The sequence below is a fragment of the Drosophila kikkawai genome, chromosome 3R (assembly GCF_030179895.1).
Source record: "Drosophila kikkawai strain 14028-0561.14 chromosome 3R, DkikHiC1v2, whole genome shotgun sequence".
In the NCBI taxonomy this organism is placed as follows: domain Eukaryota; kingdom Metazoa; phylum Arthropoda; class Insecta; order Diptera; family Drosophilidae; genus Drosophila; species Drosophila kikkawai.
In genome coordinates this window covers 24,467,698-24,494,669 of record NC_091731.1, presented here as the reverse complement: position 1 = coordinate 24,494,669, position 26,972 = coordinate 24,467,698, and the positions used below count along the sequence as shown (strand labels likewise).

The following is a 26,972-nucleotide window of genomic DNA, read 5'->3' as shown; positions in this document are numbered from 1 at the left end:
TTTAAGAGCCGAAGGCTGATGACTTTTTAAAGCCACTTAAAAAGCATTCATTTACATTCTTTTAGTTAATTGTAGAAAATTAATCTTCTATTATAAATACTATAAAAACAATTTCAGCTAATCCTGCAAATAAAGACCATACTCTCCTCTTTATTTAAGCTTGTTGTACGCTAATTTATTCCCAATTCCGCTCTGTGTAGAGAACTATACTTAAGCCGGTTTCACCAGTTCACTTGGCCTTCCTCACATGCTGGCCATTTATCTTGCTCAAGGTAATAAAATGTCTATAATTAGTCATTTAATATACAGATTTCCGTTTTGCGTCAAGGGGCGAAAACTTTTGCCGGGCTTCTGCTTCCTGGAAATCCATAGAAGAAAAAAAAAGGCAAAGCTGCGAACACCCAACGAGAATTAAGAACAAAGTTTTCCCCCCGGCTCGCATGTGGCTAGTAGCTAGTATCTATGAGTATGAGTGGGCGTTGGGTGGAGGTGGTGGTGGAGTAATTTAAGTACAACGAATGATAAACTACTAAGCAGCAGCAGACTAGCCGTCGAGTGGGGCAAGGGATCCGAGTGCCCGGGACTTCCTTGGCGAACCCAAATAAATGTGCAATTAAGAGCTGCTCTCCTTAGTGTTGGACCGCACAATTTGCTGCCAACTTTTGCCCAGTCCACGGGGCTATATAAATACTAATAGGTATATGAAAGCACTGAGGGAAACAAGCTAGAATAAGGTGTATAAAATAATATATGGGATAAATATATTACCCACATACAAACTGATTATAAAATCAGAGTCTGGATTAGATCGATTAGAATCGGAATAATATATCCCACTCAGGCCAAAATAATATTTCACCTTCCAATTTCTTTATGTGTACTTTCCATGTGTGTGTGTGGGCGTATATGACTCGCTTAGCTTTGTGTGTGTTGAGCACTTTTAACGTAATATGCTGCCGCTTGCCTGCCTGAGCTATGAGAATTTTTATAATAAATCTTGGCGCTTCCGTTTTTGGTTTGCAAACTTCCTGTTGGCAACGTCTTTAGTAGCCGGCGGTGGCGGAGGCGAAGGAAGAGATAGTTGAGGAGCCCGGGACCGAATCCAACCCGACTGCACTGTGATTTGCACGCAACATATGGACTTTGCTCCGGACAGACTGTATCTAAGGATGTACATATACATATAGATATGGGAGTATGCCTGGCTGGGGTGTGCAGCTGCTGCAGCAACTTCGGTGGGGGGGAAATAAATCTTCAAGTTTTTACTTTATTGCAGCTGTCCGGCTGGCTGTTATATCCTACCCTCAGCCTGGGCAAACTTATTGCGTATACGCCAGGTCTGACGGAGGCTTTAAGCCGTCGAGGAAAACACGTGTTCTTGCCGAAGACATTTACATAATCTACAGTTAGTACAACCTTTTCAACCGACGCACGCACTTTTTATTGCTTATTGGGCCGTACTTGGGTCGCGGACATTTTAACGAGCACTGAAATAAATTTTAATGTCTTTTAAATGATTTCCTGGGTGGCCTGAAAAAGGGCTTGATCTATGGCCCCATCACTCCCCGCTTCTGACACCACTTGATGGCCAATATTCTACGTGTTTACGAGCCAGCATTGGAGGCTCAATACCGGACTTAGTCGCCGCCGCCGCCACCGCCGCCCGCCAACTAAGTATTCAAGTCCAACGAAGCGGTGAAAGATCCTTCATAAATACACAATTTGGGCGGAACATCTGCCGCTGCTGCTGCAGTTGCATTGAATGTAACCGGTGAAAGAACCTTTTGGTGGTAAGCTAAGCTTAAAAAAAAAAAAACATTGAAAAGAAGGGAAACACGGGGAAGCCAACAAAAAGTACAGAAAAATCGTAGACGAAACAGGAAAGTCGAGTTTAAATGTTTCTTTGGAATTGCGAGTGAGAAATGCAACCATGTCGACAGCATCCTCTATGCAGATACATATTCATGCTGTCTGCGCTTCGTGTTTTTTATTATTTCTTTTTTTGCACCTATTGCTTGATTTTTCTCCAGCGGCTGAACAAAAAAAAAATGCATTCCTTGGCCCATTCAAGTTGCGATTCGCAATGGTAACGACACTTTTCAAAAGAAATGCCACCAATTGTGGACTGAAATTCCACATTTTGCCTAAACTTCAGTCGTTAGTGGTGTCGAACACTCAATGGGTACTTGTGAACAAACCGAGAGAGACTTTAAAGTTTGTTTGCTAGAAATTATAATTTAAAAATATCCAATATTTCGCATTAACAATAATTAACTTATATTCGGGTTTCTTGCTCAGCTTTTTAAGTGAAAGCTGTCCTTAATAGGCGATCCCATTAATTTTCAACCTCCCTGCAGCAGTGAGATGAAAGGGCAAATTATGAAATATATTTTAATTTAAAAATATGCCCCAGCTTTGAAGCATTTTCCACACCTTTGCTGCTTCGCCCCGCCGGCGCGTAGCTGGCCAGGTCCGGCATATCCTGTTTGTCAACCAGCCAGCCCCAGTTGCGTATCCTTTGTTTCGTTGGACCTCGAGTTATGCCCTCAGTGCATGACTGGGGGCTGTTTCTCAAAAAACAAAATTAGAGGCAGCAACAACAGCGAAAGCTACGGCAAAAAAGTGGAATAAAACCGAAAAAATTGTAATGCAAATTTAATTAGGTTTTAAGTGCTTCGCCAAGGACAACGAAGGCGCTGCCGCTGTTGTTGTCTTTGTCGTTGTTACTTTTGTGTCTTGTCAAATATTTACTTTGAGAGCAGCGGAAAATAACAACCAAAAAGGTTGGCCTGGCCAGTCCACCCCGCCGCCCCTCAAACAAAAAGGTAATGAAATTTTTCGCGCCGAGTTTTGAAACAGTTTAAAGTTATTACGCCCGGCTACGTGTCCACCGGCGGGAGAATTGATTTTCCAAAAGAAAGTTTAAAGAGATTGAGAGGGCTGAAACTGAACCTAAAACCTGAACTCAAACCTGAAGCTGGGCCCTTGGGCAAATATTTGCCCAGGGATATGCATAATATTGACTTTAGTACTTCTGGTTTGGCCAACTGGAAGCTAATTAGAGCGACCCGCATCAAAAGTTGCTCGCATTCAAATCGAAATTCCAGCACGGAAATCAAATTGGTTTATTGTCTGTCGCCGTGGCAGTGGGGAAAGTTGCTCAACGAAAGTTTTTAGCGCCCTGGCAAATATGCAAATATTTGTTCAACTTTATTAAAATTCATTTTTGTCATTCATTGTGTGTGTAGGTTTTGTGTGTGTGTGTGTGTGTGTGGGGGGGGGGGTGTGAAGCCAAAAACTCTTGACAATAATTTTGCCAAGTTGCTACTTTCAATGTGGGCACGCAGGCATGCGAGGAATTTTTGTGCTAAGCGGCAATAATTGCAAATTCCACTGCAACACACACACTCGACCACGCCCCTCCATCGCCAACACACACACAAAGCCCCCAAGGAGGCGGACGGAAAACTTTTGCCTTGTCTAACTGTCTGCAAATCGCAGAGCTCGGCGAAAATCTTTGCCAAAATGTTTGCCATAGGCATTTTGGCAAAAAGTTTTTGAAGCTGAGCCGCAAGTATACTGCGGCTTTTTATATGGCCACAGTGCATGCGGTTCTCCAAATTGCACTCATTGTAATCTATAAAGCACCACGCCTCCTCCCTCCTCTTCAAATACACATTACGAATGGAGGGCGGGAGTAATTAAAACTGATTAACAACAGCTGAAATCCCGTCATGAATGGAATAATGCCAATATAATGCCCATTTGTATGGCTTCAATTAGTGCAGCGAATCAGTGAAATTTTTTACCCGATACAAACATTGTTTTTATGCCGAAAAACCGGAATACAGTGGATCCTCATGCATGCTTGAATCTGTGTTTTTGCTCTTTTTTATTGGCCTGAAATTGGAGAACTTTTTGCTGTCAAAGCAAACATGCGACTTACACTCTTTGACTGCGGTCGCAATAAATTGAATTAAAGAATTAATTGGCAAAGAGACAAACTTAAAGTGAATATAACAACTTTATGGCCATAAAGCCTGGCGCAGAAATAATTTGAATCAATCCGAAATAACACTTAACACTTCAACAGATAGTATAATTTAATCAGACAATGAATTATGGTCTCTTTGATAACATCTTAAATAACTAATGTGCTGCAATTCTTGTTAATTTATTAATGCAGTGAAAAGATATGCATTCTTAGAAATAAAATGCATTAACAATTATTTCCCTGTGTCAGCAAATTAACATGAGGGAAAAACAAACACTTACATTTCCTATAATTATACAGTCACGGAAGCAAAAAAAAAAACTTAATCTGAATTTAAAATATTTATATATTCTGATAAAAGCAAAGTATATATGCTGATCAATTAAAAATCATACACTTAGAAGCTAAAAAGCTTCAGCATAAAGAAAAAATATTACTTTTATTGCTGACATTTTATTCAGATATTGTAATAAAAAAAGAGCATGAGTCAGTCATATTGGCAAGGCATTCCAATTTAAATTGCTTTACTGCAAACTGTGTAATTAAACAGACTGGCGGGAATTCCCCTGGCTTTTTTTGTTTGTTTGTTTTATTAGCTTCAGGCTTGTTTTTGCGGCAGCTTTATGATGCCACTAAATTATGCCGCGCACACAGTTTGGGCAGGACTGTCAATTGGCGCTATTATCATTGCTGCCGCGATTCCACGCACACGAAAGCCCTTTTGGCCACCAAAAAAAAAGACACATATTGAGTTGATAGACATTCCGCTCAGTAGTCAAGCAGCGGAAACGTTACGTATGCGACTCGTGGGCCGACTGCCCTCCTGCCGCCTGCCGGCAAACATAACTAACAGTTCAGTGCGCACACTTTGCTCGGGATCTGGATTTTTGGGTTCTCGAGCACCGAGCAGCTGCTCCAATTCGAACTTCAACTTGCAATTGCGACGTGGCCAAGCGCGATGGCAAAAAGAACGACAATAATCGTGGCTGGCCAGTTTATAGACTATAGAATACCTCGTAAGCAGTTATTTTGTATACGGCTACAAGTTATATTATTATTTATTCCATTTCACTAAATCTTAAGCTTTTAAATCTCCAGTGTAGAGCTCTAAGAACCAAGTACAAAGTAAAGAAGAGCATCCTGTTACCAGGTCTACCACCAATACAGTACAGCCCTGTAATCTTCAAGTGCCTGGGTATAAAAAGGATAGCCAAAGGTGCCAATTGTTTGCTGGTATGCGGGCACGTATGTGTGAATTTATCGGTTGACATGACAATGCAGCTGCAAAATGCTGGCGTCGAACAGCACTTCAATATGCTGCCAGCCAGTGCCAGAGTGCCATGGCACCACGGACCCGTCCCGTACTGCCACTGCCAGGATCAGGACACGGCGCCACTGCCACTGCCATTGCCAGTGGCCAACTGGTCCTGCGGGCTGCCAACTTCTCTCACTCTCTGTCTCTCTCCCCAACCTTCCTGCCATTCCTCCTGCTGACTCCTTGCTCTTCGATCCCCTGTGTACGAAACTACCATTAGGCGGGATGGCAGATCTGGGCAACCTCTCTTGTACTTTATACCTTGACTGGTTCTGGTGTGTCGAGAGAGTCGCTTTTTGCAGTCAGAGGTGTTGTAGAGGGTTGATTGGGTAAAATGAAGTTTAGAAGAGGTGGATACAAATTTATAGGATTTATAGAGCGCTGTAAACTTTGTAAAGATAATATTCCTAAGTTAAAACAGTAATTATTGAAAATATTTGATTATTTCTTCATATTTTACTTCTGGGATATAAAAAGACCTTATATTAATTGATTATGACAAGCAATTCTTAAATATAATGTATATTTCCTTTAAGAATTATGAATTTACACTTCTATTGCTCAATCGACCCTCGCACTCAGCAATGCTGTTGGCTGCGAGGGCGCACACCTCTAATGCGACCTCAACGTAAAATAATTGCTGACCAAAGTGCACTCAAATGCAGACACATGGCCACACGTGATGACCAATGCACTTCGGGTCAAATGTACACAGTGCGAGTGCGAACGAGTGGAATGGCGACAGCTCCTGCGACGACCACGACAAGGACGATGAGGAGAGTGAAGAGAAGCTGGCCTCAGGGTTCTGGGGGGGGGGGCTACTTGGCAGTGGGAAAACTGGGCCAGTGTCCGACGACGGCGGCTCGTTATTCTTACTTTTTCGGTCAGGTCGGTTTGAAGGAAAGCCGGCACTGTAATTGATGTAATTCCTGGCATCCAAGGCATCAAGCTACCGAAGGCCAAAAGGAAGTCCAACTGAGGTCACTGTTTGTGCGGTCAGCATCTGAACTCCAGCCGGTTGATTCACATGCCTCAGGTTAGCACCTGGCCTTTTGACCGTCGAGAGCACGTCTCGTAATGCGACGCCACAAACGAGAGGTTGGAAAGCTCTTGAAAATAGTAAAGTAAAAGTATCTTGGGGTCACACGGAAATATGTTCGTGTTTTTAAGCTAAACCTGGTCTTTATTTGTTTAATAATCATGCGAAAAATGGAAGCCAAGGGTTATTTTCTTGAATATTTAAATTCTTCCCCCGAAGCTCTTTACGTATTTGCTCAAGACACTCCAGTTCCTTTGGCTTAAAGTCCAAGCACAGAACACGCAACACACATATTCAAATATCGATTGAAGTGGCAACGATGGAAAATCAATAACCAGACACCCACTCATCTGCGACAATGCCGAAGGTCAATAATAATGTAGACAGGCAGCCTGCCTGCCTGCCTGGCAGCTTGTTATTTCTTTACTTGTTTTACGGGGGCGAGTAAGAGGCAAATGTATTTGCCATTGTCCCAGTTTTGTGACTACTGGTATCATGACTGTCACGATTGCTCTTGGCCCTGGCATTTTATTTATCATGTTGAAATTGAATTTGTGTTTGTTGACTCCGTCCTGTCAATTGACATGCTAATTGCCGTGCTTCATCTGGGGAAGGAAAACAAAAATGGAAACAGAAACAGAAACAGAAACGGAATGAAGCGCATTTAATTGCAGAAGCCCGGCTTAATGTAAACGCAGAAAAATTACTTTGCTAATTACAGCGCAGGAAAATGTGCTTGAGGTGCACGCGGAAAATGGGCTAACACTTTCCAGTTGTTATTCTTGCTCCACTAAGCGTCATCTAAATGAAATCCTTTGGCTAAGAAATCTGACTGGTATACCTGATGCACTGAAGAAAAATTAACCTTAATTTATGGGAAAAAAATATATATTTGTCAACTAATAATTTATGTATTATGATTTTCTTGCTTAAAAACAAACGTAGGTTTAGTGAAAACTTAATACAATTTCCCTTCAAGCTTAAAGTTTTCTGTGCATTTTCTCTTCATTTGGTACCCAAACTCCCACTGCCGTTCTCTCTCCACCACTTGAGCCTGAAAGGCGAAAATTGAACAAAGGACTTTGTTTGTTTTTTCAACTAAATTAGTGCAAATAGTGCCAACATACAGATACAGCCACAAGCGAAACGAGGGCGTGGCAATGGCGCCAAACACCTGAGCTTCAGAGGACCTGAGCACCTGAGAGCCCAAGAACCTGAGAACCGGAGAACCTGAGAACCTCAGGCTGAGGCTGCAGCAATGCGGCTTTACCTTGTGCCACTTAGGCACTACGGCAGCGTCACCAACAATGCTACTGTACTGTGTGTTGTTTTTAGTGGCATTCACTTTCCCATATCCCACACACGCCCAGATACATGCAGACTTGGCTCACACGTACGTGCATATGTGCGTTGGCATTGTCTGGCATTTTGTTAGCCTGCGATTTGGGCGCTCAAAAGTATGCTATGCTGGCTATTAACTTTCATCTCAATTACACAGGCATGCAGAAAAAGTACCTACTTTTTCATATTTTTTTTTATCAGTAAATAACAAGGACCACACAAATTATTACCGATATTCCGAAAATCCTGCATAATAAATAGGCTAAGTATCTGAGAGATATTTACCCTATGTCTAAATGAATTGCTCACGTTAACTAGTAAATATTACTTTAAAATTTAAGAATAATAATATTATTTTTATGAGTTATTTTACCAAGAAGTTCATGTATTTTTCCCAAGTGAGCTTCATGAAAGACGAAAACGCACACAAGGGCATATATCGCTATATACATATATTTATTTAAGGAATTTTCCAACGCCCAAGACAACACAACAATAACAATGCAACAGCAACAACAACAACAGCACCAACGACAGAAATAGCAACGACTGACGCAATGGCACGTTTATGCCACACGTGACCTGCTTTAGCTTTAGCTTTCGGCCAGGTCGCCATCAGTGGCTGCTGCCTCTGCAGTCGCACACTATTTTTACAAGTGTCTACAGTTAAGTGCACACACCAACACACGCACACAGCCGCAGAAGCACATACAAACATCCAGCCTGGCTGGCAGGCAGGACCTGCAGAAATTACCATGCTCAGGACTCGTTGTCGTTGGCATCCTTGCGGTTGTAGCGTGAAACGAGAAGAAAAACTTTGGCGCTCTCTTAAACAACAACATTAAGCATATACACACGCACACTCGCACACCAACACACACACACACACAGCAAAAAGAAAAGAAAAAGAAGATGTTTAAGCCAAAGCGCAGCAGCAGAAGCGTTGCCGCGAAACTGGAACGTGGAAAAAGGCAAGCCAGTCCAAGTCAAGCCGAGCTAAGAAGTCGTCCACTGAGACTTAAGAGGTGCAAGTTTTGGGAGCCAGCAAAAATAATTAAACTAATTTAAATTCAAAGCTAAATAAAATCTCAATGAATGGAAAATCTAAAGAAATGTTTATACCTTTTTTTTTCAATACAAACTAATATCAGAAAAATTACAGTGTAGGGCCGTAGCCTAGGATTTCATTATGCGCATTTTCTACAACTTTTTGGAGCAAGGCGCGTTAGCATTGCATACTTTTAGGCGCTGGTGCCGCTTCTGCTGCTCCTTCGGCTTCCCTCTCGCCGCACTGTGTTTTGTGTCGAGCTTTTGAGCAGACACTGAAATGCAATTTGCATAAGTTTCACAGCTTCTTTCGTTTATATAGCGAGACCGAGACCGAGGCGGCGAGACGCTGGCGCCGGCGACAGCGACTTTTCTATATAAATATAAATACTATGTGCATAACCCAAGTGCGCCGAACGACGTGCCACTGCGTCTGTGTGTGCCATCTATCCTCCACTCGCTTGCTTTCCCTGCTGCGTGCTAAGTATGTGTTGCCTAGCTGTTGGCAATTTTCATAACAAAAAAAAAAAAAAACAAAAAAAATATGTATATAAAATGGCTGGGAACGGAGCCAAGCTCGATGGGGCATGCAGCAAAATGAAATTTGTGTTTGTTTTCTACTTTAGCCAGCATAAAAAGTGAAATGACACTGTGTAACGCAGGAAAAAAGTTGCCGTGGCACATAGGAACCAGCGGAAACCAGCAGGAAATTCCCATTCCCTCGTTAAGATGTTTGCTTCGGTATTTCCTTTGTGCACGTGGGTGCGAAACGTCGTTAATGTAGCCAAAGGTTACATGCATGAATATCAGTTTTGATTGACATTATAGGGAAGAAGAACAGAGCCCTTACTAGCAATGTGTGCACACAAAAGCCAATTTCCTAGAACTTTAAGATGGAGATAAAAGAGATGTATAAACAGGTCTATTTTTAACTGGGCATAGCTTTTGGGCGTGGGTTGTTTATAGCCATAAATGTATACAAACAAAACCTACAGGTCTTATTCTATTTATATGTTATAAATTGCAGTTGTAATTCTTTAGGATTTAAGAGAGAGAACTACGTCATACTAAATAACTAAAAGGTTTGCAATGAAAAGTAAGTTTTCTACTAAAATAAAATCCTTCTTCTCTTAAATTGAAATCAAACTTAAATAAAATCCCAATTCATTTTAGGCAAATAAATTAAATCAAGTTGAAAATCAAAACAACAGTCTAAAACCTTATCCTAAAAGCTTCGAAAGGATTATGATGCTCTGAGCTTTTGAATACATTTATCCAAAAATAGTTTTTGCCTTCGATTTGCACTAATAAACCCAAATTGACCCATTTTCCCGCATGCACGACCTCACACACATATGGCTCCCGGCGTTGGAGTGACATTTGTCTGTCCGTAACTGAACTGTTGCCGCTTGTGGCTGCCCAATCCGGCGACCTCAGAAGCAGCTTGCCACCTAAAGCCGCAGCACGCGCCACTTTGTCCCAAAATCCAGCCAGTTGGTTTTGGCCGCCTGATTCCGTGGTCTGTGGACAGCAGCAGGAGTTCAGTCCCATGTGAGCCCCACGGGCAAATCACTCATTACACACTTACGCTTGCGCGACTCTGACGAGCTGGAGGAGCTGACGAGATGATGGAGGCGGAGGCGCATATCGCAAATTATGTCAATTTGGCTGCTGCAGCCCGCCAGCCTTTGGGACTCTGAGACAGCCACAGCAACGGGAGGAGTACACTTGAACAAAAAGATTTAATATAACTTAGAATTTATTAGTTTAGTTAAAGAGTTTAGAAGCTTCTAAAAACTATTTGCAGAAAATTTAAAATGTATGTAGAACATAATCTTCAAAGGATTTTAAGATTAAGATCATAGTAAGATAGAATTGAAATGCTTAGATAAAACTTCAGATAGCATAAGATAAGCCATCAATTAGGATACTGTAAAGGCAGCTTTGGATTAGAAGAGATTCCACTCCTTTAGACCTTAACGCTCTCTGCTTTCGCTCAGTGCTGGAAGCTTCAGCCAACTGATAGAGAGCCTAACTGTGTCTGCTCGTCGAGCATTTGACATCTTACATGGGAATTACAAACGCACGAAAATACAATACAGCTGTAGCGTGTACCCGACACATATACACCATGTATATTGAGCGTCCGATTGTCTGTCAGTTTGTCAGTCTGTCCGTTTGCCAGTTTGTCTCTCTGCCAGTGCGTCCGTTAGCCAGTTGGTGCGCATGGGAGTCCTTTCAGGGGGTGGGTGGGCTGCGCTGCGCTGCGGGCCGGCGTTTTCATGTGCAAATTTCTGTAGTGTGCCATAAATTATCCGACTGGGAATTGCTTTTCTATAAAACGTGCGCATATTAAATAAATGTCAACAATTTTTGGCATCGTCTGCAAGCCGAGTCCCTTCCCAGGACTCGCATTTTTATTCCTCGCTCGTTTTGGCGGCTGCAGAAATTAAATTACGCGTAACACGATTGTGAGGCTCCCTTTTGGGTATTAATGAGCATCAGGCTGCAAATAGGTTCATGATGGATGTGCTCGAGTTTCTGGGTTTTGACAGCTGGACAGGTGAGCGAGCAATTGAATTTTCAATACGATTCCCCCAACGCCGGCACACACTCACACACGCTTCGAAATCGATTCGTGGGAGTTTTGGTAAACGTCAATCGCTTGCAAATATCTCTGCTTCCTTTTCCTGATTTGCCTGGGGAATTCAATTGATATTCAAATTCTTTGGGGCTTGGCAGAAATTTTATTGTCAGGCGATGGCGGAACATTAAGTGCTCAGATTAGAGGGTGGAGGGAGGCGGCAGCAGCAGCTCTTTGATTTTGCACTTTGTCATTAATGATTTGGCGTATCCTTGATCGCTGCACCTACTGACCCCTGCTTTGCAACGCTTAAGAGAGTTATATTTAAGCATTCAGCAACTCGTGGACCCATTAATGTTTTATTCATCCGCCTGATTGATGGCTATGCATTTACAGTTCATGTTTCCTTATTAATTTACGACTCCTGGCGACTCCTTGTGACGACAACAGCAAGTAAACTAAACTTAAGTGCCGCCTCCTTCGACCGCTTTGATCCTCCTCACGCCAAAGGACAATTAGGGACTTTAACTCAACTGTCACATCACAACAGGGAAATCAGCCAGCCAACTTTAATCCATTGTCATTTGCCTGGATTGGATAGAGGAGAGCGGAATGGGAGTGGGAGTGGGTCTTAGCCATCCGGAAACGAAGGCAACGCCCTTAGCATTTATCTATTTCCAGTGACATCAATTGGCAGTTTAAATGCAAAAGACGAGGCCGCCCTGAAATCGCAGACCGGACCGCAGACCATCCTCGTCGTCATCGTCATCACCATTGCGACGTCATCGCTGTCGTTGTCGTTATCGTTGGCTTCAATTTGGCATTAATATTCCCACTCACGTACTTGGTTGTGATTATGCGACTACAACGCTGAACGTCAGCGGCTATTGCGGTTGAAAGGAGCTAGGGCCGGGCGATTGGGCGGCTCGGCGGCTTGGAGGTTGGGCGGATGGGTGACCGCCTTGAGGTTGTCGTGCGGTCGCCGCCGCCTTGCGTGCTCCGTGTTTGTGGAACGGGCGTCTCAACGTGACACTTAAAAGGCAGCGTTTTGTTGACATTTGCTAGGAAATCGACTAAGGAGTCGTCGAGTCGAGTCGATTCGAAGTAATTGCGGCAACGCCCACAAAAGCTCAGCCCGCGCGTCAAGGAAAAAGCACATTTTCATATTGTGTTAATGACTTTGGCAATAGTTTTGTCATGACATTTCAAAAGAGTTGCCCCCACCTGCCATTTCATTCAATTGCATTAGGTGGAAACGGTAATGATACACTAAGGAAAAAGGCTTATAAAGAAAGTTACAAGCCTTTTAAAAGAGAAAAAATAATATGAAATACAACACATTTAAAAGCTTGAAATAAAATTGAAAATTAATATATTTAAATATTGATACAAATCCTATATTTTAAGCTTGTTATTACTTTATGTGAGTAATTAAAGTAATCTCTTTTCTTCATCTTTGCTTTACAATTTTCAAATTCAATTTAATAAAAATTTTTTTTTTGCAGTGCACTAATAATTATATTCTCCCCTTCCTGCCTTTCAGTTTCCACAGTGGCCGTGGAGGCCGTTCTGGGACGCACCGCATCCTTGCCCTGCGACATCGAGCCGGAGGCAAAGGACGACCGGGTGTATATGGTGCTCTGGTTCCGTGAGAGCGCCGGCAAGCCGCTTTACAGGTAAGCAGCCTAATTTTAATAGGGGTTAACAGGCTGGCAGCCAGGCACTTGCTAATTTCATAGTCTCTTTGAGATTTCAAGTATATATCCCAGTGAGTGTCTGTCTGTGCGGTTGACAGAAGTTCCGCCCTTTGGAGGAGGATGGCCAGACCAAGTCCTGGCCACCTTTTGATTTATAAGCGCCGCACCTCCTCAGTCGACCCGACAGCTTCATGAGAAATGGCAGCAGTTCATAATTTTCAAATAATTTATTATTTTAATAACATCATCAATATCAACTCAACTGGGGTCGAGCCGAGTGGGGACTACACTGGCAGAAAGTCCGCTCTGACACGTTTTTCACATAAATAAAATTCGAAAACAAATGTAAAACAAATTATAGATAAATAAGATAGTCCTTACGCTCTTGGGGATTATCTTTCGGTACCTCACCGACTTTATTATCTCTTTTTTTACCCAAAATTGGGTTTCTGCGAGTGTGCTTTGCCGCATATGCCTAGGCCCGGAACTGGGGCCAGGACATGCTCCGGGAGTGGGTCAAAGCAAAACAAAGCAACGGCATGCTAGGCGGGCCACACAGGGCGACATGGACTCATATATTAGCCGCAGGGCCCGAGGCAAAGGACATCCGAGGTGAAAAGCGGGGCAGCAAAATAATGGCATCCAAAGTGAAAACTGTTTTGGCGGCAACTTTGATTGTGGGTGAGTCCTGGAGGAGCGAGCTCTACACTCCCCGATGCCCACCCCGCCGGCGATGTCGATGTCCTCGAGCTCCTGCTGCTGTTATTTATAGAGCTAGCTCGGCGAACGTGTGCTTAGGTTTAATATGTTGCACATTATAAGCAGACATCGATATCCTTTAGCCTTGTCAATTTTGCTTACATGTGCTTCCTTTTCAATATGTTGCCAGGGGGGGAGGACAAATCGAAGGCGGGGGCCAAGGGATTTCGGGAATGAGGACATAGACAACAACGGGGACATGGACATGGATATCGATATGGCAATGGATATGGATACGTATAGACGCACGTGTATCTCAAGGGCGAGCGCGAGCTGTTCACGAGTCGTCCTGCTCGCAGGACACTCTCTCTCTCTCTCTATCCCCCTCTTCCTTTCCGATCCTTGTTGATGTTGTTGCCATTTCGTGCACTCAATTGGAAGCAATAAATTTCAGACCAGACAAAGCAGGAAAAGATGAGGAAAGCCGGAAAGTAGGAAAATAGGAAAAGTGCGGCGAACGTTTGGTCCGACGAAAACAACAACAGGGGAAAACAAGGGGGAAAACTAGAAAAATGTCCAAAACAATAATGTCGCCAAAAATTTCCGACTTTATAACCAAAAATATCCGAAAGTGATTCGAATTCGATTTCCCTTCCAGGAAAAGTCAGCAGAGGCAGAAAAAAAAGAAAACAACGAAAAGAAAATTTAAGCAAATAAATAACAAGAACGAAATCGAAAATAAGAACAACAGCAACAGCTGCACAGGAGACAGGCGGGATACAACAAAACACCCCGGCTGGACCTGGGCTACGGTGTAAAATTGCCAGCTCTGCGTGAAATCGAAGGACACAAGGACGGAAGCGGGGCGGCAGCAGAATGGAGCTTAGAAAAGAATCAAAACCAAAAGCTAAAACCGAAAAGGCGCCGAAATTGAAAGCAGCATGTGAAGGGCGGAAAGAGAGACTCGTTGGGATAAAGAGGACCCACTGGGCGGGAGATTCCAAGGTTTCCCATAGTTGTACACTGCTAGAAAAGAGTTATAAACGAGCAAGAAATAGAGCTACTGATAATCTCCAATAACATTTGTATTATTAACTATTTAAATTATTTATTTGCATATGGATTTATATTAACAAACTAAATGTTAACAAAAAGTCTACAAAGACAGCATTCGCAACAGTTTTCAGTGGCCTTTCTAAAGCCGATTTTTTCTCTTATTAGTTTTCTCAGTGGCTTTTGCCTCAGTGTCGTACATCCTTTTTGGCAGAACAGGCTTTGCTACATTTCCAAAGGCTCGTCACAGCTGGCAGCCCCACCTAAACTTGCACACACACCACACTCCGGCACAAATACCCCGTGTAAAGTCCTGTCTAGGAGCCGCCCTGCATTTGACAGCTTTACACCCGGATACAAAGGCAAAAGCCACGGCAACAGCGTCAGCATCAGCATCAGCATTCAGCATCCGCATCGGCTGGTCCCCCAAACAAAACGATGTCCTGCCCAGGAGGCTAAACGCAAAAATATTAAAAATTATAATGTTAACTTTTGCTTTGTTGTTTGACTGGCCAACGGGCCAGTCCTTGTTGTTGCTATTATTATTGCTGCTAGGGTTAGGCCTTTTCGGGGCCTTGGGTTCATTTTTATGGGTCGGATTGCTCGCTGGGATTTGTTTCTGCTGACTTTGACCCTTGAAATGCGATTTTCATAAGATTTTTATACATTTATTTGTTATGAATCGGGAATCAGGATATAAAGGGGGTGCAGAAGCAGAGCGGAGACAGGCCAGCTTGGCGTTCCATTATTAAAATTAACATTTGCCATGACAGCCAGACCCACCTGTAAGGAGGAGAAGAGCGTGAGCTGCTCTCTGGGTCGACAGGTCAACTGTCACGTTCAATATTGCAGGCCATCAATGGCAATGGCAACCATGGTGGCGGTGGCAGTCGACCTCCCAAGCTCCTCACCTCCACAAAAGCCTACATAATAAACAAAAGGCCAGAGGAAATGGCAACGGCAGCGGACTGAATCGATACATAAAGCAGTTAAGAGCACTGCAAGCGCCAGGTCTCTGGCGACTTTCGATTCAGGTCGCGATCAGGAGAAGATGAAGTCATGAATAAAACAATGAAAATTAAAAATAAGTAAATACAACAGTGTTGTGTGGATTTATTTTAAACTCTTTGATTACCTGTTAATTGTAATTGGAAAACAAATTTGTCCGTTAATTACTGACCAAGAAAAAGTATATATCGTGGAAAAGTTTAAGAGATTAATGTTATCCCTCTCAATTATCCCCTTTATATATATGTACATTAATGCACCTCAAATCGTATATACCCTCGAATACCTTGCGTAAATATTGAAGTGCTTGCAATGGACTTTGAGCCTGGCCCACAATCAAGGTTAATTGATTTTTAAAGCTCACCTAGAGCTGGATGCCTGGCCAGCCGGCCGCTGGCTGCTGTCTGCCAGCTATCCATGGGTTTCATGGCATGAATAATGAAACTCGCTGCGATTGGATTGGATGGGTGTGTCCTGCTGCGGTCTTTCCTGCTCGGAACAGAGGAGTCGCTGGTCTGGCTGTCAAAAGCGGGATAATCCTGGTGCCACGCTAACTGCCATAATCGCCGGCAGCCGCCTGGAAATCGCCCAATAAATACAGTCTGATCTGGATGGAAACAGGACGGGGACTGGGACTGGGCAAGGGACTGAGCCAGGGACTGGTAATGGAAGTGGAAGCGATGGTGGCAATTGAAGGTGCACTCTCAGCAGAGCGGGCCGTGTGTGTGCCTGGATGGCTGCTTGAGAATCATCATCGGTCTGCCACAAAAGTAATAAACCACAAAATGGTATTCAAAATGGCTGGCAATAAAGGCCAACGCCGCCGGAAGCCAAGGGGGAAACTGAAGATGGCGGAATCACTGCAAAGAACAGGAAACGATACACTTAAATTACAAATTTAATATGGGATCCTTCAAAACTAACGAATTAAAAAGTTGGAAAGTTTGGTCTTAAAGCTTTCATGATATTTGCTTAAATAATTTGTTTTTAATTTTTTAAATCCACTTAAACAATTAAGCAATACATAAAATTAAATATTGAAAATGTTGACTATTTGAAACATTTATAGACCATTATTTTTATCAGTGTATAACAAAGGACAGCGAAAAGTCTTGGGCCAAAGGCAATTAAGTCGCATGCATTTTCGGGGCTTTTTACGAGCGACAAGCGGCTAGCACTTTGCGCGAATTTCAGGTTAGACGGGATATTTAAAACTGTAATTAAGTTTGAAATGTATATGCAATTGTGTGGGTGCCGTTCTGTGTGCGTGTGTGAGAAAGCGGAAATGCAAGCGGCGCATGCAAATCGATTTTACCGCCACTAAGCTTCGGTTTCCACTGAAACTGGGAAATGCCAACGCTGGGATTTTCTGTGTCGGCTCACCACTTGGTCACCATCCGGAGGAAATGGTCCTGGGCCCAATCTTCACAGCGATTGTGTATTCGGAGGCGAAGGGGGCGATGGTGATTATCAAACTTCTCTTACTTACTCACCCTCTCGTCAGGATTAACTTTTAATGACTTCGATTTCGGTAATTGGAAGCCATTTTGCAGTAATTTGAAAATTCTGCGAAATTAACTTCCTTGTGCCCTTGTTAAATCGGTTCTTAGTCCTAATTTCCCGCTATTAAATATTTATGTTATGTTCTTTTGAGTGAGAAGTTAAAATTTAAGTTGGAAATTGTTACAAAGTAAGCTAAACAAATATTTCTTTCAGAGAATAATAGTAGTCAATATATTTTTAGAACTTGTTTTGAACCATTCATTACCATTCTATAATATTTTATTATTTAAAAAAGGCTTCGCATATCATTAAAAACCCCTCTCTCACCCTCTAATACTTCCATCCTTGAGTAGATTTTTCACATCTGAAACACCAACCTGCGGCAACACAACACACATGAAAACCCGAAAACCAAATAGGCAACCAAGATGAAAGTTTTATTTTGAATTTATTGCGGAATTTATTGGGCGACACTGCATAAATTTGAACTTGGCCAGCGAGCACAACGACGACGGCGTTGTTTGCGTTCTTTGTTTCTTGCTTTTTTCAGAGGAGTCCCCGCCCCCGCCCTCAGTCCCCCCGGCTGGTTGGCTCCTTCATATATTCATATGCTACAAATTATATAGTAAAAGTTAAGAAGAAGATGAAGCGAAAACCAAACAAAAACCAACACCAGCGGCAACAATGTGTGGAATGATGCCAACAAATGTCAACACCGGCCCGCTGCCAAGGGGAGGGGATCTCGACCATCGCCGGGAGTTGGAGGGGGGGAGTTTGGGGCTGGGACACTGTTGTTGGCAATAACAAAAGAAATTTACAGATATTACACAGCATGGCTCCATAATAACACCAATACACATGCCAAAAAAAAGGAGAGAAAAACAAAGGGGCAGTAAAACCATTTGCATACTTTTGTCTGCGCCCTTGTGTTTCAGTTGGTGTGCCTGTGTGTGTGTGTGTGTGTGTGTGAGTGTATATGGGGGCGTGTAAACAGCCCCTTTTTTTTGGTGTTATTATTGTTTCATATTTCTCTCGGCGCTGTGTTTCTTTTGTTTGCACGAATGTAACTATGTCTGTGTGTGTGTGCGCGCTGCGTGGAAACCAATTTTAAATTTGTTGCCACTTTTGCCGAGTTACGGAGTATACATTGCCAGGTCCAGAGAGCGATAGGGTTTCTTTATGCATAATTTGATAGGGGCCGCCAGACAATATATATGCACACCTGAGTGAGTAGTGGAGCACAATATGCGAGGGCCTATTCTCACCTGTCTAATTTCGTTTTGTGTATAAAGCGGCCAAAGTGGGTCGTATGTCGAGGAGACCCTCATGCCCTCATAGTTTATTACCTTTTGTCATGCGCTTCATAGTTGGATTACTCCACTTTGTGATACCCTGTAAAATGGATAGTATTCGGTTGTAAAATCTACAGGAGTCTGTCATGTATTTCTTAAATTTTAAGGTTGGAGAAAGGAAATATATTACAAATATTAATCAAAGTAATACGAAATCCCTGAAACTCCTTTCAGATTTCTCGTTCATTCATTTAGGGAGCCTTTCTCAATAATTTACTTTAAAAGATACTCATAAATTATGGGCTTGGAATGATTATTATTATTATTAAAAGCCTTGCTTACGTCTTATCTAACTCACAGGGCTCAAATATATCTTTATTCAAGTTATCTTCTCATTCTTCATGTTTAAATAATGAGTATAAACCCGTCGAATCTGGGAATCTCGGCCAAAAGCGTTCACACGACAGCAGCATCTGTTTAAACTGTCAGAAAATACCGACGCACACTCGCACACCCCCTCCCACGCTTACACACACACCCACACACACCGACATGCTCTGACACATATTGTCATAAAATTATTCAATGGATATTGTGAGTGCAAAAGTTTTTGGTCCTTTTTTTTATTTTCTTTTTTTTTGGGTGAGCTCCTCCGTCCTGCCCCCGCTTAGCCCTTTTGCAATCTTTTTGAATAGGATTTCGTAAGCGTTACAAACTGAAGACCGAACAAAAAAGAATAACATTAAATGGCAAATGAGAAGCTTGCTTTGATATTGGATTTCGGGGGGGAAGGGTCGAAGGTTCTCGAAAAAGCGGGGGGCGTGGCGACGTCCGAAAGTTTGCACCCAAGCCACCGAAAAAAAAAACGAAGCGTAATTACCAAAACCATGCAAAGACCAGTTCAAGGTCCGCCCTGCTTCGGGATTTGTTTAAAGAACGCGGCTCATTCATTCAGTCCGAAGATAAAGTGCTACCAATTAACGCAAAATAAATAAAACTCAACTAATTGTTGGAAAAAAGCAGACCATAGACAAAGGAAAAGTAAGAGACTGAGTGAATGAATGAAAGAAAGCCAATGCGAGCAAGACAGGTACACAGGCAGAAACAAATTTAAAAAAAAAGTAATATTAAAGCTCTGGTGTTACGGATAAATATTTTCAATAGATCAGATTGGATTAGATTGGATTCTATAAATAAAAACGTCACAGAACAACTCACTCCAATGGGAAAACTGCGACTCCAGAGTAGGTGCTTCGGTTAGCTTTGACAAGCTGTCTGTGTCTCTCAGGTGCTTTGTGGGGGCAGCTCCTATAGGAGTATACTTACTCCCATAGGTATACTTAAAGCCTTATTATATTGTACTTCTTATATATATATTATATTAGATTTCTACCTTACGAGTTATAATTTTCTTTTAAAGAATCTGTTTAAGTGCACAGCAAACTCTTCAAACGAACGTTGGTTGCGTGGTCGCGACCAATTGTCTCCTGAGCACAGTCCTGGACTTTCTCCTCCGCTTTCTCCATCTTCTGGCCATCCTCGACAACGAGCGTCAACATTTCTGCAACTGCCACAATGTTGTCTTCCTTTCTTGGCTTGGCCCATTTCTATTTTGCCTCTTGCTACCCATTTGCTTTTTTCTCTGTTTTTGCTGCTTTACAATTTTTACTGCCCTCGCATTTGGCGTTTATTTTTCTGTTTTCTGTGCTGTGTGCCTTGTCCCCTCCCTTGCCATTTTCTTTGCCGCTTTGCTTATTGTGCAAACTTGGCATTATTGTTTCCTAAGGCCAACAACGGGAAAACACAACGTCAACAGAGGGCAAGGAGGAGTGCGCTTGGCCATATTTGGGCGACGGCGAAGGAAGCTTCACTCCTCGCCACTCCACTCCACTCCAGTCCACCTTGCCTTATCGCCAGAGCTCCTCCGCCTTTGTTGACTATTCGGCGTTTCTCTATTGTTTGCAAATGCGCAAAATTAAAAGCGGGAAAAGCGGGAAAAGCGAGAGAAAAGCGCGAGAGCCAGGAACTTGAAGCGCCGTCTTAAAAAGGAAATTTCCCAAGGAGTTCTCAGTCCGTTATGTTTACATTTTCGCGCATATATTTAATTAGGCTAATTAGGGAACGTGCCCGGCTTTGGGCAAGGCTTAGATGCCGTAATTTATTCGCCGCATGGCTTACTGCACTTTGAACACAATTAGAGGAATGGCCAAACACATGACACGGCAGAGGCAGGGTCCTAGCCAGTGATAAGCATAAGAAATATGAGCACCGGATATAAATTGTGTCAGCGGCGAAATGATAAAAAACCACTTAAAGGCGCAAACAATACGGCCGCCGGGCGGAGGCCGCGAACAATCCTGGCAGCCGGCACAATGACAAACCGCTTCGCTAACCGCAACGCTGGTATGGGGGTCCGGGTGGGTTCCGGGGAGTTGGAAGGACCCTCAGATAGCGCAGACTGCACGACGACGACGACGACAGCGGAAACAACAAAAGGACACAACTTGCGATGACTGTGCAAAGAAGACATGCTGGTGTGTGGGTCACTAGAAAGACACACTCGAAGAAAACTAATTAGCTTTTGTTAGGATTAGAATTTCTAAATGTTTATGCTTTTCTATACCCAAAGATATCCCATTTTTATTAAGGATGAAAGTGTCTTGAGTATAGAATTTAAGCAAAATATATAGCTTTCTTTTCTTCAAGTGCACGAAAAAGAATTGTGGGAACATTTCGCCACCGTCAAGTCATTTACGGCGTGTCGCAGGGCCAGAGCGTCCAAAGCCCTCAGACGGACATTAACAAATACAATAAAAGCGCCAAAGATAGCACGTCGGGCTTTTTAATGCGCAAAATTGCAAACGTTTGCTGGCCCTGTGCTGGGCTGCGAAAATAATGCGAAACGGAAGAAATTAGTTGCGTGCAAATTTATGCTCGGGGTTCGCTTTGTCGACGCCTGGCCCTGCGCGGAACATCGGGCACAGGAAAAGGGTCATTTCGTAGACGCGTGAAATTTCAGGCCCAGACCCAAGCCCCACTTGCGAGCGTGTCGTTTTTTACAATTTTCCATCCAATATTTATGGCTTAAAGTGGGGGGAAGTAGCAACCCAAGTCAGCCCAATAAGTTCTTGGGTTTATTTAGTGGCTCTCTCTGGAGACTTTAAAAAATAAACCTGGTGAAATAGGACCATAACGCTGGAGTTTCTTTTAAAATGTACACTTACCCAACTGCTTAATTTCAATAATTCTTAATACACTTTACTTTAGTTCTGTTTTTAATCATTGAAAAAAGGGACAAGTAATCTCTTTATCCTCGTTTTACTATTATTTTTATATAACATTTTTATATTTGGTGATAAACCTGTTTACATGAAGATAAAGGGGGAGGACAGGCCACCTCCGGTACACCGCAATAAGACATTGAATTGAAAAATGTTTCCCCATTTTTTGTTTGCTCCAAGTAAAAATTCACCCCCGCAAACCTTTACACCTTGCCTTTCAAACTTCCACATCACATTAAAATTTACGACCTTCGCGGCAACATCCGAAATGCTCTGGGAGGCAATTGCTGACACAACTTATCGTCAATATTTTGTTTATATTTCCCTTTATTTACTTTTCCTCCTTTTTTTTTTTGCATTTCCCCAGCGGCTGTGTAGATCCAGCGATAGCTGGGGACCAACTACTTAGGCAACTTTTAACACATTTTCCGCCTGCTTTTCCCGTATCCGTTACAGTTTCGATGTGAGAGGACGACCCTTCGAGAAGGCCCTGTACTGGTCGGACACCAACTCGTTTGGGCCACGTGCGTATTTTGTTACCGGACAGCAGCCGGCCAAGTTATCGGTGGACAACATTCAGCTGGATGACGAGGGCGTAAGTGGCTCAAAACGGTCCATTACCGGCCCCGAAAAGTACGCTATGTTATTGTATATTTTTTATTGCGTCCCCTCAACAGGTCTATCGCTGCCGCGTCGACTTCCAGAACTCGCCCACGCGTAATCATAGAATTAATTTAACGGTCATTGGTGAGTAACCCCCTAAAGGCAGTGCACTGTCATTAAGGAGAGCTCTGTGGAGCACACTCAGAGAAATGCTGAGTCACAAGGAGTATCTTGATATATTTATAGCAATCAAAACTTGATTTAACAAATTAAAGTAAATGAAATTCTACAAAATCTTGCCTAAAGTTTCATAGAAATGATCAAAACTACTCAAGTTACTCCTTGGATACTTGGCTCTTAGTGCATCCTTTTTGTAACAGCATCTCCACTCCTCTCTCCGCAGTTCCTCCGCACCAAATACTCGTGTACGATGCCTCCGGTCGCGATGTTGCCGGCGCTGTGGGTCCATTGCTCGAGGGCGATAATATTGTGTTGACATGTGAAGTGCGTGGCGGTAAGTAAATCATGATAAACGACACCAGCGCATACACGTACACTCTGCCACATAAATGTGGCACTCAGACAAAAGGCCATCAAGCTCGAAAGGTCGGCACAGAAACGCAATTCCAGTTTCCAGGATTTCACAGAGAGAGAAAATTGATTTGATAACTTAGCTATAAAAATATTTAAATCAAAATAAGCCGGTATTACTAAATCAAAGTTAATTAATTTTCCATATAATTCATTTATAAACCCCGGCTATTTGCAGCTTAAATGGGTTTTATTAATCTCTTTGCTAAAAGCCTTTACGGCCACGCCCTGTCCCAGCTGCCAGGATTTGCAGCACCTGCCTATTTATACATATCTCTCAGTTATTAGTGGAAAGCCAATATTGATGCGCGACTTAACGCCCCTCCTACAGGCAATTCTATTTGTTTTATACAATATTTATGTATTTGCTCAACTCTTTTCCTTTTTTATTGGTTTTATTTTAGGTATTCAGGTATTTATTTGAATTATTGCCAAAATCAATTTGAGTTGCTCTTGACAAGGTTACCACTTGGGTGGCTTACGAATAAGCGGTACATCACAATGATATTCATCAAATATCTTGAAACAAAAGCCAAAATAAAATGAATTTCCTGCATTCTAAATGATAAATGTCTCTAAAAACCAAGCTAGTAACATCAAAACATAAGAATTATAGTAGTATGTATGCATTTTTCTCGGTGCAATCGGAGACATCCCTTCCACTCGACCCTGTCAGTCTATTTAAAGAATTAAAGATGAAAAGCTTCAGATAGGCCCCAGCCGTGACCGAGGAGGCTGTGGGCGAGTGAAGTGAAAGATAGAGGATGGGGGACAGAGGACAGGCTGGCTAAGTCATCGTAAATAATAAAAATAAATGTATGTCAAAGTCTGCGGTGACATTGCCGCTCCGCAGACGCCGACAACATCGTCTGCGCTGTCAGTGCCAGTTTGCTTTCAAAGGAAAATGCAACAATTTTCCAGCGTCTGGGTGTGCTTTTGTTGTGTACGCCACCACATCCATTGGCCAAGCCATGACCTGTAGGCATATGCGGCATCGTAAATCTTTAAAGAGGTCCCCAAGGTGAACGGAGAAGCTCAGCTCCCCATACCTCCCCCAACCGCCTCTATCGACCGCATCCCCTAAACTTTTCACTTGCTTTTTTTCAACTGGCAAGTGTGAAAATTTTTGTACAAGTTGCTCGCTTCACTGGCTGACTGGCTCTGGCTCTGGCTATGGCTATGGCTTGAGGGTGCCTCCTCGCATGACTGAGCCCCCATGGATACTGAATACGAGCTCAACCCAACGGAACCGGCGATGGCGACGGCAACGGCGACGACGACGAATGCTCCGACATCAGCATTATAAATCATTAACTTTTCTGACAACAATATTTTCGGCACACACCCCAGGCATTTTCCATGTCAACTAGCAGCCCGATTTGCGAGCAGCTTTTTTTTTCGCAAAGCTTTAAGTTGAAATTTTCAACTGGGGTATGAGAAAGTCCTTACTGATATACGCGAAAGTTTTTAAGTCCTTTGTGAGAGGGGAATTAGTTAATAATTACAGACAGGACACAGTTCATTGAGCTGCTTGAATTAGCTGAAAAAGTTGACATTACTAAAGAGCTTTTCAAAAACAATCAAGAATCTTAAAGATTTGTGCAAAGTTAAAGCTAAAAGATCCTTGATGCTCTTGAACCCTGGAAGCCATCACCAAAAAGGCCAAAGTAGTGGCCCAATTCCGGCTTAAGATCCCCGGCTTTGTGCTGGTCTGCTCTCGGCGCTCTTGCCAAATGCTAGCTCATTATTCGACACGCCTCTCGAATGGCAGGCAGGCAGGTGCTTGTGGATGATTTTGGGGCTGCTGCCACAGCCACAACTGCATCCTTCTGCCACCGTTTACGTGCAGCATTGTGCTGCCAAAGGATTTGAGTTGCGCCTTGGCTTTGCTTTGGCACCTGTACGTCACGTCGTTGCTTTGACTAACCGCATGTGAATGAGGCAAAGAGCCAGTCCACCCGGGACTCAGGGTGCTCAGCGGGTTGTGAGGGGTTCGAGGGGTTTGAGCAGAGGCAGAGAGAGGGTGGGGGTGGAGGCAAACGTGAAACTACGACGACACTCGCTTTTGACACCTGCTGAGCGACACGCTTCTTGGCAGGTGGCACAGCCCAGGCAGTGCCACTGATTCGTATGCAACATTTTACACACAACCCCAGAGTTGCACTTGAAGAAATAAAGTAAATAAAATACCTGTACATTAATTGCAAATTTAGAAATGTTCCAAAATATTACTTAGAATGAAAGTCCCTTTCACCTTTCAATTAAATGATTTCAAACTGAAAATACTTGTACAACTTTCAAAGGATAAATTTTCCAGTGTATCGGGTAGCTCCTTCAGAGACCGCACTGCACGCTCGTATTTCATTTGGCTCCTGCAGCGGTGGAGGGGAGGGCTGAAAGCCAAATTAACTAATATCGCAATTTCAACGCCACATGGCGTCGTCGGAGCGATGGTGAGGAATTGTGCCGGCACAGGATTGGATGGATGATAGAGGGTCGACCCACTGCGGGTCCTGATTAAAGCTAATGCAAAACCTGACGCCATTTTTATTGCCAGCCACTAATCATAGCCCCCGGAACACAATAAACGCCAAATGCCAAATTGCTTTATCAAGTTTATTAACTTCGACTAATAGCAATTAATACCGGCAATAAAAAGCTAATCTAGGAATGCCCCCATAAAAGGGGCCCGGTTTATCCATTGTGTCCAGTTTGCAGATCCCGCAGTCCTTTGCATATTTCTGCCGCCCCAGCTCCAGCTCCGGCTCCATCTCCGGAGGAGCATTGTCCGGCAAGCAATTGTCAACAAGCGTAAGTATGGCTTAGCAAATGGCAAACGCGCGCTGTCTTCATTACACAAAGGAAGTGGGCGGGTGGGGGGATGGCTTGTTGTGGGTGAAAAAGAAGGGAAATGAACTGGGAGTAGGAACTGGGCCTGGGCGTGTGGTTGAAAGTCAGCTAAATGCCGCAGGGAAACTGTTATTTGTCTATTATCTCTGCACTCCCATCCTGTTCACTTTTCGGGGAGGAGCGTGTGTGTGTGTGTGTGTCTGTGCGTGCGTGTGTCCTTGCTAGCTTATTGTCGCCGAGTATCCTTTGCAATCAGCCACAATTCGGGCTGAGCCGGGGCAGTAAATTCCCAAGTCCACACTCCAGCTATCAGCTACTTTCACCCGCCAATCTTCACCCCCAAATCCCAAGCTCGTCTTTATGGACCCAATGCACTGGGGGAAAAGAAAGCGAAAATTTCACTTTTATGCTTTCTTACTAATACACAAGATGATTTTTTGGAAGCAACTTTTCTTGAAGAAAAGATAATAATTTCCAAAGGCAAATGATGAAAAGTGATAAAAAATCGGTGGACTCACTCTTTGACCCACCATCAAAGTCAGAAAATGATATAAAAAGTGTTTCTAAATTCTGTATTTTCTTGCTGTGTGCCTGATGCCAATCCCCAACTGCTTGTTGCTATTGTTGCTCATTTCCGCCGCATTCACTTGGCTCACTTAATGGGCCCAAACCAAGGCAAACCCATTGGCATTGGGCCAAGGAGACAGGGCAGGCAGCCCGGGGCCCCGATGCTTTTGGGCACTTAAACGGATTAAAAATATTTTCGTACATTTGATATGTGAGCGAGTGAAATGCCAGTGCCTCCTCCTTCTACCCTTCCACTTTCTCCGAGCAAAACGAAAACCTGATTGCAGAATTTCAATTGAAATCCGAAATGCCGGACTGCCGGATTCCGAAAAGTGCATCGAGTGCTCACAACTCACAACTCAGAAGAGTAAATCGATGGTTACTCAAACATAAAGCCAATATTCTCTTAATTTAGTATTTACACTTTGGACAGGTAAAAATTGAATTTAAACGGGCATTTATGATTTATTAAAAACACGTCAACAACACCAAACCGTATTTATTGACT

At 43.1% G+C, this 26,972-nt stretch overlaps 1 protein-coding gene across 1 annotated transcript in view; it reads left to right on the top strand.

Annotated features, from left to right (window-relative positions):
* Window positions 1–26,972, top strand: part of side-III (sidestep III) — a 73,150-nt gene that overhangs the window by 23,309 nt on the left and 22,869 nt on the right. The window contains exons 2-5 of the mRNA XM_017161329.3: window positions 12,864–12,996; window positions 22,310–22,448; window positions 22,531–22,600; window positions 22,860–22,970. Of these exons, the coding sequence (XP_017016818.1) occupies window positions 12,864–12,996; window positions 22,310–22,448; window positions 22,531–22,600; window positions 22,860–22,970 (453 nt within the window). The remainder of the gene's footprint in view (window positions 1–12,863; window positions 12,997–22,309; window positions 22,449–22,530; window positions 22,601–22,859; window positions 22,971–26,972) is intronic.